Source organism: Callithrix jacchus, chromosome 11 (assembly GCF_049354715.1).
Source record: "Callithrix jacchus isolate 240 chromosome 11, calJac240_pri, whole genome shotgun sequence".
NCBI lineage: Eukaryota > Metazoa > Chordata > Mammalia > Primates > Cebidae > Callithrix > Callithrix jacchus.
The window spans coordinates 119,364,010-119,379,958 of NC_133512.1; the positions used below are offsets into that span (position 1 = coordinate 119,364,010).

At 46.5% G+C, this 15,949-nt stretch overlaps 1 protein-coding gene across 2 annotated transcripts; it reads right to left on the reverse strand.

Annotated features, from left to right (window-relative positions):
• Positions 1–5,684: 5,684 nt before the first annotated feature.
• FSCN3 (fascin actin-bundling protein 3) lies at positions 5,685–15,449 on the reverse strand. Of its 2 annotated transcripts, none has more exons than XM_035254828.3 (7): positions 14,448–14,643; positions 13,441–14,137; positions 12,999–13,117; positions 10,213–10,372; positions 9,288–9,458; positions 8,731–8,936; positions 5,685–6,963 (listed from the first exon to the last, which is right to left on the reverse strand). In XM_035254828.3, the coding sequence occupies exons 2-6, from the start codon at positions 13,877–13,879 to the stop codon at positions 8,731–8,733; spliced, it is 1,095 nt and encodes a 364-aa protein (XP_035110719.1). In that variant the 5' UTR covers positions 13,880–14,137; positions 14,448–14,643; the 3' UTR covers positions 5,685–6,963. The 2 variants fall into 2 exon arrangements, with proteins under 2 accessions (XP_035110719.1, XP_002752091.1); XM_002752045.5 differs by lacking the exon at positions 14,448–14,643 and adding an exon at positions 15,207–15,449 and having other exon boundaries at positions 5,687–6,963.
• Between the last annotated feature and the right edge of the window lie 500 nt (positions 15,450–15,949).

The window sequence follows — 15,949 nt, forward strand, 5'->3', positions numbered from 1 at the left end:
ATCTATGTGTCTATATGTGTATTATGCAGGTATCGATCTTGGTGTTTAAGTGCTCATATGCCTACATGTATGCACATGTGCGTGCATACACACACACACCATATTTCATCATGGCATTTTATTCCTAAGTCTTCTAGCATGCATCCCCCAAAATAAGAAACTTGTCTTATATAATCACAGTATCATTTCTACATCTAAGAAAATTTACTGTAATTCCTTAATCTAGGAAAATAGACATTCATTCCCTAATTGCATATGTATTTTTGTCATGGCAGCAAACAGAGTGAAGTGCCATTCTTCATATTCTGCTTTCCATTTGTAACTGCTTTATTTATACATGCTCCAGGGGCATGTTTACTTGGTTCTTTTGGCAGTAAGTTCTAAATATTCTCAATTCTGTCCCTTCAAATAAAGGTCTAGGCTTTTCCTGAGAAGTCTTAGGACTTTGAGAAAGGGAGGAATATGGGAAAAAGGAGGTGAAGAGGGGGATATTCAGAAAGGAGGACAGGCTCTCATCCTTCCAAATTCTTTCCCTTTTCAAAGGCAGGGGATGGATGACGGCGCAATGCTGGTAGCGGGGTTTGTTTACGCCTCTTTGGAATAGGTACTGATCCAGAAGATGTCCTTCAAGAGGTCTCTTTGTTATCAAATACTGTGCCATGCTGTTTAATAAGTAGCCACTAACCACATGTGGCTATTTAAATGTAATTCACATTAAAAAAAAAAAAATGCAGTTCCTCACTTACACTAGCCACATTTCAAATGCCCAATAGTCACATGTGGCCTTTAAGGACTATAGAGCATTTCAGTCATTGCAGAACTATGGGACTGCACAGCTCTAGAATGAAATTTCAAGGGTAATAGAGCACATCCTGCCCCTGCCTTGCCTTCTCTACTTCAAGCTGGAGGCCCTGCTGGGCAGAACAGTCCTGAGAAATAGGTGAGGTTTTATGGGGTGACAATCTGCACAGTGAAGGCTAAGAACAAGCATTCACTATTCACTTCAGCGACAGGACTGACATAGGCCACAGAAGGAGCTGTCTCAGCTGAGGCCTCGTGGTTGTGATAGTAGTGACAGCCCATCTGGAGCAGCTGCTGTGAAGATGCTGGCTGCAGAAGGGGAGGCACAGTGGGATTATGTGCTCCACGGGGACAGCAGAAACTGGAACAGGCACGAGCCACACCCCCGACCAAGTTGACAGGGTGGGAGCCCGGTGCTTTTGGACACAGCTGCAGCTACCAGCTGCAGACCTAGGCATCCCTGCACTCTCAGGGGCCCAGGAAGCCCCTGCCCTGCAGACTCAGAAGTGCCTGCTCCCACTCCCTGGCTTCTCCCCACTCCTGGAGCCCACTGTGGTGTGGAGCAAAGTTGTGGCTGCACCAGGAGGTTATGCAACCTGGCTAGGTGTGTGTGTGCTCTGGGTAGCACTGACACACAGCCCTACTACCACCTTGGCCCCCTCCAGACTTTAGGTGCCAACGAGTGCAGGAGAAAGGCCATGGGGAGAGGACTGAGGGCATCTTGGTGTGGGCCTGCAGGCACCCCTCAGCACAAACAGCCTAGGTGCCATGGATAGCATGTTGATAGTGGGAGGTAGACGGGTTCCTGGGTGGAAAGGGGTAAGTTCCCAGTGAAACCCCACCTTTAAGCCGGGAACAGCCTGAAGCCTGGGGGCCAGGCTGCCAGTTCACCAGGCTGCCAGGTGAAGGAAGACTCCCAGAGTGAGGACTTCATTGATGACCCTTTGGTCAGTTGGATGGTGGTTTTTCCAGGCCTGCCCATGGCCACTCATGGACCTGTCAGCACACACTCCTCCCTTCTAAGACCATAAGAACCCCAGGACTCAGTCAGAGTCACAGAGACATTGGGACTACCAGCTACAGGAAGGAGCTACCCACTTCAGGTTTCCTCAACTAGTTGGAATGGCCTGCCAGCAGAAAGGGGCTACCTACTTCCAGTCTCCTGAGAGCTGTTCTTTTGCTCAATGAAACTCCTCTCTGCCTCGCTCACCCACAAGTTGTCCACATACCTCATTCTTCCTGGACATGGGGCAAAAACTCTATATCCACCAAATGGCAGGACTGAAAGAGCTGTAGCATGAACAGAACTGAAACAAACCCTCCACTCACCACGTTGTGGGTGATGAGAAAGAAAGAGCTGTGACCCTTCAGGAAGCCCCGACCTAGGGGCTCCTCGAGCCATGACTGTGACATTCTCTTTGGGGCCCTGTGATTCCTGGCATTCCAAGCTCTCAGGCACCACTGCATTCCCCAGTGCCTGCAGGGGAAGCCATTTGTGGTCCTGCTGAAGCCTTGCACAGAGCCGTGGCCTGTCAGCACCTGGAGTGCCTGCCCCGCCACAGCTGGCACACCTGATTGTGCACAGTGGCTAGACCCCCAGCTTGTTCACACACTTCCCCCTGCACTGCTCCACTCCTGGCTTGCTCTTGGCAGGTGTGGGATCCAGGCCAGTAGCACAAGCTGAGTGCAGCCTGCCTGGTAGAGTGGGTGGAATGAGCAAAACTCAGGCAAAGGCACCACCAGCCACAGAGGTTTCCAGATGGAAAAGTGACACCTCAAGGATCCCATGACAGTTGGTCATGTGGGGAACATGGCATAAGATTTTGTGTGTGTATGTGTGGGGGGGGGGGCGGTGGGTGCGTGCGCGCATGCGCACATGCATGCTCACGCCTCTGAATGTGTGCAGTATCCTCACCCCATCCATGGTTTTGTTTTTTGGGTTTCAGTTACTTGTCATTAACTGCAATCTGAAAATATTAAATGGAAAATTCCAGAAATAAGCAACTCATTGATTTTAAATTGCATGTCATTTTGAGTAGCTTGAGACATCTTGTATCTTCATGCTGTCTATGCTACCTGCTCACTAGTCAGTAGCAGTCTTGATTATCAGATAACTACTGTGGCATTGCAGTGCTTGTGTTCACATACCCTTATTTTACTTATTAATAGCCCCAAAGTGCAAGAGTAGTGATAATGGCATTTATCATAATTGTTCTATTTTATTATTATTAATGTTTACTTCTTCCTGTGCTTAATTTTATAAATTAAACTTTACCCTAGATGTGTATGCATAGGAAAAAGGAGTGTATGTATGACATGGTACTATCTGTGGTTTCAGGTAAGTGCTCAAAGTCTTGAAGCACATGCCCTGCAGGTAGTTGTGGGGATTAGAATGCTGAGGAGAGATTCTGCATTAAATGACCTCCAAGGTCCTATCTCTCTGAAGAGCGTATCCCACTGCACATACGTGGCCTTTTTTTTTCTTTAAACAGGTTATTTCTCTCTTGCCCAGGTTGGAGTGCAGTGGTACAAGCTCAGCTCACTGCAGCCTTGACCTCCGGGCACAAGCAATCTTCCTGCCTCAGCCTCCCTACAGGTACACACCACCATGCCCAGCTAATGTTTTTGTATTTTTAGTAGAGATGAGGTCTCACTATGTTGCCCAGGCTGGTCTCAAACTCCTGGGCTCAAGTGATCCTCCTGCCCTGGTCTCTCAAGGATTACAGGCGTGAGCCACTGCACCCAGCAAGTGCATATTCTTAATACTGTCTAGGAAAGGAGATGCCCTGATCTCCAGTATTCTCACTTTTCATTTGACTCACCTATTACTGGACTGAAATTTAAAAAAAACTTTTATATATCTTGAGGGCTGATATACTTACAAAAAATGAAGTTGTCTTCCTCTATCCAAACTGAGTCTCTCTCACGTTCCAGTTTTGGCCTTCTCTTGTCAACAGATTTAAAAATCAGACACTCATTATGGTATGGGGAAAATTTTCCAAAGTGGGAAATAGGCAGCACTGCTGGTATTTAAGAACACTTTAGGAGGCGTGTGGATGCTGATTCAAATAATACTGAGTCAGAAGTGAGAAAATTATTCCCTTTTCAACTCCCTTTCAATTCTGGTTGTAACAAGGAGAAAGTTTCATTTTGGTCCTAGTCTTTGGTGCCTCTATAACAACTCTTGGCCCAGAGTGGTGGCTCACACCTGTAATCCTGGCACTTTGAGAGGCCAAGGCGGGCAGATCACTTAGGTCAGGAGTTTGAAACCAGCCTGGCCAACATGGTGAAACCCTGTCTCCGCTAAAAATACAAAAATTAGCTGGGTGTAGTGGCAGGTGCCTGTGGTCCCTCCCAGCTACTCGGGAGGCTGAGGCAGGAGAATTGCTGGAACCCAGGAGGCAAAGTTTGTAGTGAGCTCAGATTGTGCCATGGCAGTCCAGCCTGGGAGGCAGAGCACAACTCTGTCTAAAAAAAAAAAAGAAAGTTGTTCATCTCCTTTATTAGCAAAGGGAAAGGAATCACAGGCTCTGAGCCTTGGGCAGGGAAGAAAAGAAAGCTTAACTAGAATTTGATATTATCACTTTATTTTTCATTCCACAGGTGCACCTCTTTTTAGTGCACTTTGACTTTGCTTTAGTGCATTTCACAGATACTGCTTTTTTTTTTAAACAAACAAAGTTTGTGGCAAGTCTATTGGTACCATTTTTCTAACAGCACGTGCTCACTTTGTGTCTCCCTGTCACATTTTGGTAATTTGGTAATTCTTGCAATATTTCAAACTTTTTCATTTTTATTATCTGGTATGGTAATCTGTGATTAATGATCTCTGGTGTTACTATTGTAATCGTTTTGGGGTGCCACAACTCACGTCCATATAAGATAAGTGAACTTGGTGGGGCTCGGTGGCTCACATCTGTAATCCTAGCACTTTGAGAGGCCAAGGCAGGTGGATCACTTGAGGTCAGGAGTTCGAGACCAATCTGGCCAACATGGTGAAACCCCTCCTCTACTAAAAACAAAAAAAAATTAGCTGGGTGTGGTGGTGTGTGCCTGTAATCCCAGCTACTTGGGAGATTGAAGCAGGACAATCCCTTGAACCCAGGAGGCAGAGGTTGCAGTGAGCCAAGTTTGCCCCACTGTACTCAAGTCTGGGTGACAGAGCGAGACTCTTTCTCAAACAAAATAAAATAAATAAAATAAAATAAAAATAATAAGATGGTGAACTGAATTGATAAATGTGATATGTGTTCTGACTGCTCTACTGACTGGCCCTTCCCACTTCTCTCTCTCTCGTCAGGCTTTCTTATTCCCTGAGACACATAATATTGAAATTAGGCCAATTAACACTACAATTCTCTCTTAGTGTTCAAGAAAGGACAGCCACATGTCTCTCACCTTAAAGCAAAAACTAGAAATGATGAAGCTTAGGGAGGAAGACCTGCTGAGAGCTGAGATGGGTGGAAAGTGAAGCCTCTTATGCCAAACAGTTATTAGCAAATTGTGGATGCAGAAGAAAAGTTCATGAAGGAAACCCACCAGCAAAAAGATTACGACTCACTGAAGGTTCAAATGATCATTAGCAAGCCACCACCACACCCAGCTAATTTTTTTTGCATTCTTAGTAGGGACGGGGTTTCAACCATGTTGGCCAGGCTGGTTTTGAGCTGCTGACCTCAAGTGATCCTCCAGCCTCGGCCTCCCAAAGTGCTGGGATTACAGGTGTAAGCCACCATGGCCAGCCAATCATTAGCAAATTTTAGCATAAAGTATTTTAAAATTAAGGTATGTACATTGTTTTAAAGACATAATGCTATTGCATACTTAATAGACTACAGTATGGTGTGAGAATAATTTTTATATGTCTGGAGAAACCAAAAAATTTGTGTGACTTGTTTTATTGCCATATTTGCTTTACCACAGTGGTCTGGAACCGAATCCACAATATCTCTGAGGTATACCTGTATTTATTTTTATAGTCATTTTTCACTTATGGTAAGTGATTCTGGTTTTTCATTTTATGATAGTGATAAAAATATTCCTTTCCAGTAGAGGTATTAAGAATCTATGTTAATAAAAACATTAATAGGGCAGATAGTAGGTAGGTAAAGGCCAAAATCACAAAGACAGTGCAAGAATGACAGAAATTTTGCAAACTGCTTTGATTGAAAGAATTAGAGTCAGATTTGAGTCAGAAGTCTAGTTGTGTTGTGATTATCATAAGACCTTGGAAAATCACTTTTGCTGCCTGTAAAAGGTAAGAATTCGGCCAGATGCAGTGGCTCATGCCTGTAATCCCAGCACTTTGGGAGGCTGAGGCGGATGGATTACCTGAGGTCAGGAGTTCGAGACCAGGCTGGCCAATGTGGCAAAACCCCTTCTCTACTAAAAATACCAAAAAAAAAAAAAAAAAAAAGTTAGCTGGGTATGGTGGCAGGTGCCTGTAATCCCAGGTACTTGGGAGGCTGATGCAGGAGAACTGCTTGAACATGGGAGGCAGAGGTTGCAGTGGGTCTAGATCACGCCACTGCACTCCAGCCTGAGTGACAGAGAGAGAGAGTCTGTCTCAAACAAAAAAAAAAAAAACAAGGTAAGAAGTGGTGGAGGAAGTGCCCACTTCACTGGATCAAAGGTAATTATGGGTAGGAAAGTCAGATAAGTCATGGTAGGAGGAGGTAAAGTGGCCTATATAGGCATAAGGTGTTATTAACATTATCCTGTGCCCACAGGATTAACAATCTTTCCTTCTTTCTAAATCAAAAAGATATTTAACGTTATAACTGGATTCTAAACCCTTCAGGGCAATGTTGGCTCCTAATAGGGTCATTGGAAAAAGTCTAGCAGTTCTGGACGGGGATAGGGGAGGACCAGTGGAAGAACTGCTTCCCATTTGGTCTCTCCTGGATAGCACTTAGAGCAGCCTGGAGCCTCTATTTTCACCCTCATCCAGATCCCTACTCTATACTGAGTCAGAGGCACACAAGGATGTTGGGGTGGCCTGTTGTGATGTATTGTTGCATAAAACAGGTGTTTTGCTAAACTAGGTAGGAAAAGTTGTAACAGATATTCTTCTCTTCGATCTTGACTCTGGGGTTCCTGTTCTGTTTAGTGTAATTGTCTTTCCTGGAGGATTTGGATTTTGGTAGGTGACATCCCATTGACCTGGAGAGGAAAGAGGAAATATAAATGGTCAGCAATTAAGTCAGTCATTTGCTGATCTCTGGTTTTTAGAATACTTGGTAAGATCCTGTGAGAGGAAAGAGAATAAAGTGATTTATCCCATTCTTGATGATGGATCCACTCTAGATATATGTGAAGTTCTTTCTGTTTAAAAAAAAAAAAAAAAAATAGAGCCTCGCTTACTGTCACTAGGCTGGAGTGCGGTTGCGCAATCTTGGTTCACTGCAACCTCCAACCCCCAAGTTCAAGCGATTCTTCTGCCTCAGCCTCCACTTTGGGAGGCTGAGGCTGGCGGATCATGAGGTCAAGATATCAAGATCATCCTGGCCAACTTGGTGAAACCCCATCTCCACTAAAAATACAAAAATTAGCTGGACGTAGTGAAGTTAACTTACAGGAAGAAGCTTAATAGCTCTTGATTCCAGTTCTGTGTGATGAAAGCGCTCTGCACAATAAGCCAGGAAAGTGAGGTCCATTAGGAAGGGACAGGACTAAGAGCAACGAGGTGCCCTGAAGAGTGTGAACAGGGAATGATGGGTACATGCTACAAAAGCAAACAGTGTGGAGATGAGATTGGATGGATGGATCTGGCAGCAGAAAATGCTTTAGGGGAGCCCTAGAAGCAGTGCTTCTGGAGAAAAGTGGAGCCAAGTGGGGGGCAATGATAATCAAGAAGGAGCAAGCAGGCAAGAGGCACTGTTAAAGAAGAGCCGAAGAATTTGCAGGGTTTGATAAGAAAGTGAAAGAAAGGGTGGAGAGATGGTGCTGAGGTCTTGAGCCTGGGCATTTGGGAGGAAAGAATGCCCAAGATGGCCCTGGGGAAGGCAGGAAAACAGGATGGCCTTAGGAAGGGAAGGTGAGCAGACTGATATCAGCTCTGCTAATTTTGAGGAACCGGCAGGACAGAAGTCAAGTTGACTGTCTACCAGGAGGTTGGAGAGATGTGACATTAGAGGTCAGGAGAGGGATCAGGGCTGGAAACAAATATCAAGAGCCCCAGGGGTCCAAGAGGTAGCGATAGAAAGTGGATAGGATAGAAAGCACATCTTTTTCTTCACCTACACACGTCATCAAAGTCATTCGTTTTCCTTAAAAATAGGGTGAAATGGCCAGGCATGGTTGCTCATGCTTGTAATTCCAGCACTTTGGGAGGTCAAGGCAGGCAGTTCACTTGAGGTCAGGAGTTCAAGACCACCCTGGCCAAAATGGTGAAACCCCGTTTGTACTAAAAACACAAAAAATTAGCCAGGCATGGTGGCGCATGCCTGTAAACCAAGCTGCTCTGGAGACTGAGGCAGTAGAATTGCTTGAACCCGGGAGGCAGAGGTTGCAGTGAGCCAAGATCATGTCACAGCACTCCAGCCTGGGTGATAGAGTGGGATTCTGTCTCAAAAAAAAAAAAAAAAAAAAAAAAGAAAAAGAAAAAAGGGTGAAATTCTGCATTTTAATGAAGAGAGAGATACACAAGAACACCTCACCCTGTCCCCTCCAAGCTTGCTTGCAAGCCCGCATGTCAGTGTGGTATAGCAGTGGAAAACCATCTCCCCTCTCAAGCAAGCCTAGGTTTATAAACTCTCAAGGAATAGCACAGATTTGGAATAAATGTCTGGAGTTGATCAAATCGTGGAACAGAAGTCAGCCTGGGAGTGTATTCTGGTCTTCCCATCATATGCCCCCCCCCCCACCTCCCTTCTCCTCTTGCCCCTTGGCTTCTGCTCCCCTAGCCCCTTACCTCTTTCTCTCCCTTACCTAAAATTCCCAGATACACTCTTTGGTAATGTCTTCACTGTCTGCCACCAGGGTGCCGCTTTCGTCAGCTCGCATGTAGAAACCATTGGGGGCCAGTACAGTGAGTAAGTTGCTCCCCTGAAGCTCTATACAGAAGTTGAGGGCAAACTTGCCCCAAGGACGAAAGGTGCCAAAGGATGTTATTGACCAGAAGGATCCCCCGTGTGCTGGAGAGGGAAGAACTCAGGTTGGTAGGCCATGCATAGGGGAATCCGCCAGCAACCTGGCCTCGGAGGGGCTTCTTGGAGGCATGTCACCTTCCCCTGGCTGCCCCATCCTGCCTGCATTGGCAAGTCCTTCTATGGAAATGCAGGAGGGCCAACAGGATTCCACTGGTTTCTGTTTTGCCAACCCACTCTGGGGCTTTGAAGTGTGAAAATAGACAGAGGTCCTGTTTCTCCTTTTATAATGAGCAGGCCCTTAGTGGCAGGCTCTGAGTTGCAGGCCCTGAAGTCTGAGCTGGGGCTAAGGCAGGGGCTAGACTGTGAACCCTCAGGCAGGGAAGAGGAGTCACTTACCCTGGAAGTGGTAGATACCCTGTCGGCAGGGTAGTAGGTGAATGGGGTCAGGCTGATCCTGGTTGCACTGTACGAGGTCATGGCCTGATGAGGAGCCCACGTAGCCATAACGACCTCGCAATACGAGGAAGGGGCGGTTGGCAAATAAAATCCCAAATTCCTCATTTGGGCCTGAAAGAAATGGGAAGGAGTTATCTAGATGGGCTGCCTCTGTTTTCCTAGGTGAAGTAGGAGCAGGGGACACTAACTGCAGAAGGATGTGGTCAATATTTTAACATTGAATGAACACCTACATGTCAGATCTTACGCTAGGTGCTTGTGAAATGTTTGTGAGAGTACGTAGCACATGCAAAACCCAAGAACCTTTAATATTCTTCCTTCCTTTGAGGTGTGATGTATTTAATCCTCATGGCAAAATCTGTGAGACCGCAGAGTTAGACAATGAAATGTCCATGGAGATGCTTTGCTCAAGAGATGACAAAAATTCAGTGACTGAGCGAGTACAGACCCAAATCTTCTGACCCCAACTCCAGTGCTCTTTGTTGTTGTTGTTGTTGAGATGGAGTCTCGCTCTGTCGCCCAGGCTGGAGTGCAGTGGTGCAATCAAGGCTCACTGCAACCTCCACCTCCGGGGTTCAAGTGATTCTCCTGCCTCAGCCTCCTGAGTAGCTGGGATTACAGGTGCACACCTCCATGCCTGGCTAAATTTTGTATTTTTAGTAGAGACGTGGTTTCACCATGTTGGTTAGGCTGGTCTAGAACTCCAGACCTCATGATCCGCCTGCCTTGGCCTCCCAAAGTGCTGGGATTACAGGCATGAGCCACTGCGCCTGGCCTCCAGTGCTCTTTTTAACAATCATATTCCACCTCCCTCTAAAAGTCTCCCTGACTTGGAATCATCTGGCAGGAAGGCTGCTCCACCCACCTGGAAGGGTGGCATTGGCCATCAGCAGACCGTTGGTTGCAATGCCCAGGAAGCGCCCACTGCAGGACTGCAGGATGATCCTGCCACAGTTCCAGTGCATTCGGAAGAAGGTGTCAGACTCCAGGGGATACCCATCAGCCATCACTGCCCTGTGGCACCTCTGGAAAGCATGTCAGGAAGAGAGATGAAGAGTAAGGACCGACAATCTCAGTTTTCTTCCCACCAGTTTTATTCCTAGAGCCTCTTCCCACATCCCACCCACCAGCGTTTTTCATGCTCCCAGAGTTAATGCCTTAAGAACCTTTTTGGAAAATGTTCTGTGGCCTCAGCTCTCCTCCTTCCCCAAGTCTGTGCTGTATCCAAGAGGACAGCATAAAAACTAGGCTAGAATATCATAGGGAGAGAAATAAATCTCAGCCTTGACTTCAAAATCATTTTGAAGCGGATCACGGACATAAAAGTGAAAGCTAAACTATGAAAGATGTAGAAGAAAACATAATAGAAGTTCTTTGCAACTTTGGAGTTGGCAATGATTTATTGGGACAAGAAAAGCAGTAACCATTTTAAAAATGGACAAACTGAACTTCACTGAAATTAAAAGCTTTCTTCTCAAAAGACCCATTCAACAAACAAAAAGGCAAGCCCCAGGTTGGGAGAAAACTTTTGCAATACATATGTTTGGCAAAGGATTTGAATTTAGAACACATAAAGAACTCTTATAATGCATTAATAAGACAAACAACCCAGTAACAGACGGCAAAAGATCTGAACAGAGATGTACAAATGGCGAATGAGCACATGAAAATGGTCACTATGGCTCACACCTGTAATCCCAGGACTTTGGGAGGCTTAGGCAGGTAGATCACAAGGTCAGGAGTTCAAGGTCAGCCTGGCCAACATAGTGAAAACCTGTCTCTACTAAAAATACAAAAAACTAGCCAGGCATGGTGGCACATGCTTGTAGTCCCAGTTACTCGGGAGGCTGAGGCAGGAGAATCACCTGAACCTGGGAGGCAGAGGTTGTGGTGAGCCAAGATTATGCCACTGCACTCCAGCCTGGGCAACAGAGTGAGACTCCATCTCAAAAAAACAAACACAAAACAAAACAAAAAAACAATATTCTAAACATTACTAAGTATAAGGTAAATGTGAATTAAATCCATAAATTACAAACCCGATAGAATGCCTAAAATGCAAAAGATAAGATAATCCAAAAGCCAGCTTTAGCGTTGGTGAGAATATGGAATTCTTAGAACCCTCATACATTTTTGACAAGAATGTAAAATAGTACAGTCACTTTAGAAAACTGACATTTTCTTATAAAGTTAAGCACATATCTATCATACAACCTAGTAATTCCACTCCTATGTATTTACCCAAGAAAAATGAAAATGTACGTTCACAAAAAGACTTGTACATGAATGCTTATAGCAACTTTATTCCTAACAGCCGGGACTGGAAACAACCCAAGTGTTCATCAACAAGTGGACAGATTAAACAAATCATGTTTATGAGCAGCATTATAGAATACTACTCAGCAATAAAAAGGAATGAACTCCTGATACATGAACATTACGGATGAATCTTAAAAACATTGTGCCAAGCAAAAGAAACATATATACCATACATACTGTATGTTTCCATTTATCAGACGTGCTAAGGTAGGTAGGCAAATCTAATTCACAGAGACAGAACACAGATCAGTGGTAGCCAGGAGAGGGAGCACAAGGGTGGAGGGGAACTGACAACAAAGAAGCAAGAGGGAATTTTTCAGTATTGGAAATATTCTCTCACTTGTGATACGTTTATGGCATGGTTGCATGGATGGATACATTTGTCAAAACTTACCAAATTTTATACTTAATGAGTGCATTTTATTTATAAAATGTACATAATATACATAATTTATACATATGTGTATTATATGATTTACATACATTCAAATTATACCTTAATAAAGTTGCTTTTATTTTTTTTTAAAAAAAGGCCCCATGGCTGGGTGCAGTGGCTCACACCTGTAATCCCAGCACTTTGGGAGGCTGATGCGGGCGGATCACAGGGTCAGGAAGGAGTTTGAGACCAGCCTGGCCAATATGGTGAAACCTCGTCTCTACTAAAACACAAAAATTAGCTGAGTGTGGTGGCAGGCACTAGCAGTCCCAGCTACTCAGGAGGCTGAGGCAGGAGAATCGCTCGAATCCAGGAGGCAGAGGTTGCAGCAAGCTGAGATCGCACCACTGTACTCCAGCCTGGGTGACAGAGTGAGACTCCATCTCAAGAAAAAAAACAAGCAAGAAAGAGGCCCCACTGGGCGAAAATGAATGTTTATCGATAAGTGCCTCCACAGCCCACATCATCCTCCGGTCATTTGCCTTGAAAAAGGAGAAGGGCTGGGTGCAGTGGTTCACGCCTCTAATCCCAGTACTTTGGGAGGCCGAGTCGGGCGGATCACCAGGTCAGGAGTTTGAGACCAGCCTGGCCAATATGGTAAAACCCCATCTCTACTAAAAATACAAAAATTAACTGGGCATGGTAGTGCCCACTTGTAGTCCCAGCTGCTGAGGAGGCTGAGGCAGGAGAATCACTTGAACCTGGGAGGCGGAGGTTGCAGTGAGCCGAGATGGTGGCATTGCACTCCAGGCTGGCAACAGAGTGAGACTGCGTCTCAAAACAAACAAACAAACAAATAAGTAAATAAATAAAATAAGAAGAAAAAGGAGGAGGAAGTATCGGGAGGGAGAGCTCAGAGCTTAAGGTTTCTTTTGCTCAGAAAGCCAAGGTCTCACCTGGGCTAGGTAGTAGCCATTGGCTGAACGAAGCTGCACAGTGGGGCTCTCACTGTCACATTCAAACTGGAACAAGGACATTGGGGTTAAGCGCTCAGAAGCAGCACACACCTCATCATCTGCAGAGGAAGCACATGTCAGTAAAAGCCTCACCCTCATTCTCAGCCCTTCATCCATGCTTTATAGCCGGGGCTTCTTTCCCTCCTCAACGTTCATCACTTTCTGTTGGACCATGGCAGGTCTGGAGAAGACCCAGGGAACTTTTTCCTAAATCCCATACCCATGCTTTTCTGTCCTAATCAATGGTACAAAATATCCACTTGGGACCCCAAGATCTTCCTTATTAGCAGATTCAAAAATCCTTGCTGACCCCAAACACATTTTCCTCTTTTCAACAGCCACCCCTTCCTCCCTCCATCGCTGTGTTGGGCCCAGCACTTGCCGTAGATGACTGAGATGAACCGCCGAGTCTTTGACCTGAGGCTGACCCAGACTGGGCAGTGCTGTAGGATGAACCACTCCTCACCCTTCACAGGGTTGCAGCCCAGGCCCAAAGACAGATGTGTGCCCTGCGGATATAACACGCCTCCTTCTCCATCGCACAGTGCCACAAGTCCTCCAGGACGCACTTGCATGTGAAAAGCTGTCTGTGATGAGGGTTGGGAGAACAGCCTGTCTACATGGGATAAGAAGTGGTGTGTAGAGGTCTCCAGGTGGTAGCATCCATCTCGGAAATGCAACAGGAAGCCACATTCCTCCAGGCAGGGAACTGCTGCGTCCACCCAGATGCGGCCCATAGTGGGGTCGGCCCGGGCATAGCAGCGGTGGATGGGGCTGTAGAGGATCACGTGGACATGGAGGGCTGGTCGGGGGGTCCACATGTGGTAAGCTGAGAGGACCCGGGAAGTGCAAAACACATCCTTGCCATTGGACTCCAGATAACGACCTGAGATGAGGCACTGGAGAGTCCACTTGCTGTTCCGGTGGAAACGCAGTAGGAAGCACCCATGGTGGCTGGTCCTTGGGCGGCCATAACACACAGTGCCATCACACTCACACAGCAGATAGAGGCCCTGCACACTCTTTAGTCGTACCACGGCCTGTGTCTCATGCTCATTGCTCACCAGAATCTCCCAGGTCTGGACGCATCAGGAGGGAGAAAAGGGAAATCAGTATCACCAAGATACCAGACTCAGGAGCCCTGCCACAGTCACGGCTGGCATCACCCCGGCACCTTCATCAGCACCACCCACCTCGCCTTCCACATCAGCCCTGGTGTCTCCTTGCTGTCAGCTTTTCCACTTTCCCACTCTCTCCTGATCAAAAGATCTCTGAGCCCTTCCACCCCTGCAGCCAGAGGGCAAGATCCAAAGAGAAGTTCTAGATGTCCACCTCCTTCAGCTGACAGAAGGTAAATCTCTCTCCCTTCTTAATCCCACTGTTCAATACCTTATTTTTAAAGAAATGCTTTGGTTTAAGGCTTCTTTTTTCTTCCTCACTGTTGTCCTCAGAGAGCACACTTAGCCAATATCTCCATCCCCAAAGATTGCCTCCCTAGCATGGCAAGACAGGAGCAAAAGCTCTTATAGGCAGGCCATGGCTCCAGGGATGAAGATGGGAGCACGAACAGTTCAGATGCTATTGTCTGGTTCAGCTGTGATCAAGTTTGTTATAACAGGAAGAACTTCGCCCCTGCCTCACTCTGGCACCCATCCCAGAGGTGACTACATTCCTCTCTAAAATGAAGACCGACACTGCTAGGGCTTCTGGAGTTCCTCATTCTCAAACCACAACCAGAACAGAAACACAGGCTTTGCAGTAGCTCCACTGGTCCAACTTCCCCTGGATGCCCACAATTCTGCTTTCCAACCTGGGCTCTCCACTTCTCCTCTTTATGACACAACTGCCCTGAGCTGAGATGGGGAATAGGGAACAGTAAGAGCAGGACAAGGCAGCAAGGCCAGGGCTGATGCTTCACCTTGTGAAATAAGTTGAGAGGTGGGAGATGGGGCAATGGGGTCTGTGAACAAAAGCCTGGAGTAGAAAAGTCTCAGGCCTGGCAATGGCAGAGCCTAGGAAAGTGATTAGGTTGAGAGTACAACTTGCTTTCATATACAAGCAAGTGCGCGCGCGCACACACACACACACACACACACACACACACACACTACTCAGAAAACTGGTTCTAGTACACGTTTGCTTTGTCACCTGTCTCCTGCCCAAACTCTTCGCCGTTGCAGTGATTGTATTCTTGCAAGGCTTAAAGGTGAGGTAGGTTCCTGCCCAGCTGATGAGCCCAACCCTTAGGTCCTCAGCCTTGGGATGTCTGTGTATCCACTCCACCTCATCCATGGGGCCGACGCCACAGGTGTTGACTCGTCTGGCCCAGCCTTCTCCCCTGAAGGGAGGTTCCACAGGCCATAGGGCCTGTAGTACCCACCAGATGTTCCCAAAGGGAACTTCCCAGGCAGAGGCTGGCCTGGGACCCAACGCCTCTGTGACCCGGGAGCATTGTGACTGTGAGGGCAGCCTCTTATCCCACTGCAGTGGGGAAAGGACCCTGGGTCAGCAGCATTAATCCATGGCCTAGAAAAGACCCGTCCAGAGCCTATGGTGTTTGCTTTCCTATTCCCCTCCGGGCACCAAGTTAGGCTGAGCTGAGACCAGGATCTGGAACTTCAACCTGTGAATTTAGGCAAGTCCCTTCCTTTCTTTACCTCTGTTTCTCATTCTGGTAACAGGATAGAAATCAATCTCCTTCCTCCCAAGGAAGTGGGTTCTGCCTGGCTCCCTTGCAGCTGAAGTATTTTATTAAGTTCAAGATATCTAAGAAAAATTTATGAGCTTTTATGGACCTTAGGAGGATGAGGCCAAAATGTTCCAGATGCTTCTTTGCAGGGAGTATGAGGAAACCCTAATCAGCAGACATCAAATTATTCATATTCATCAGG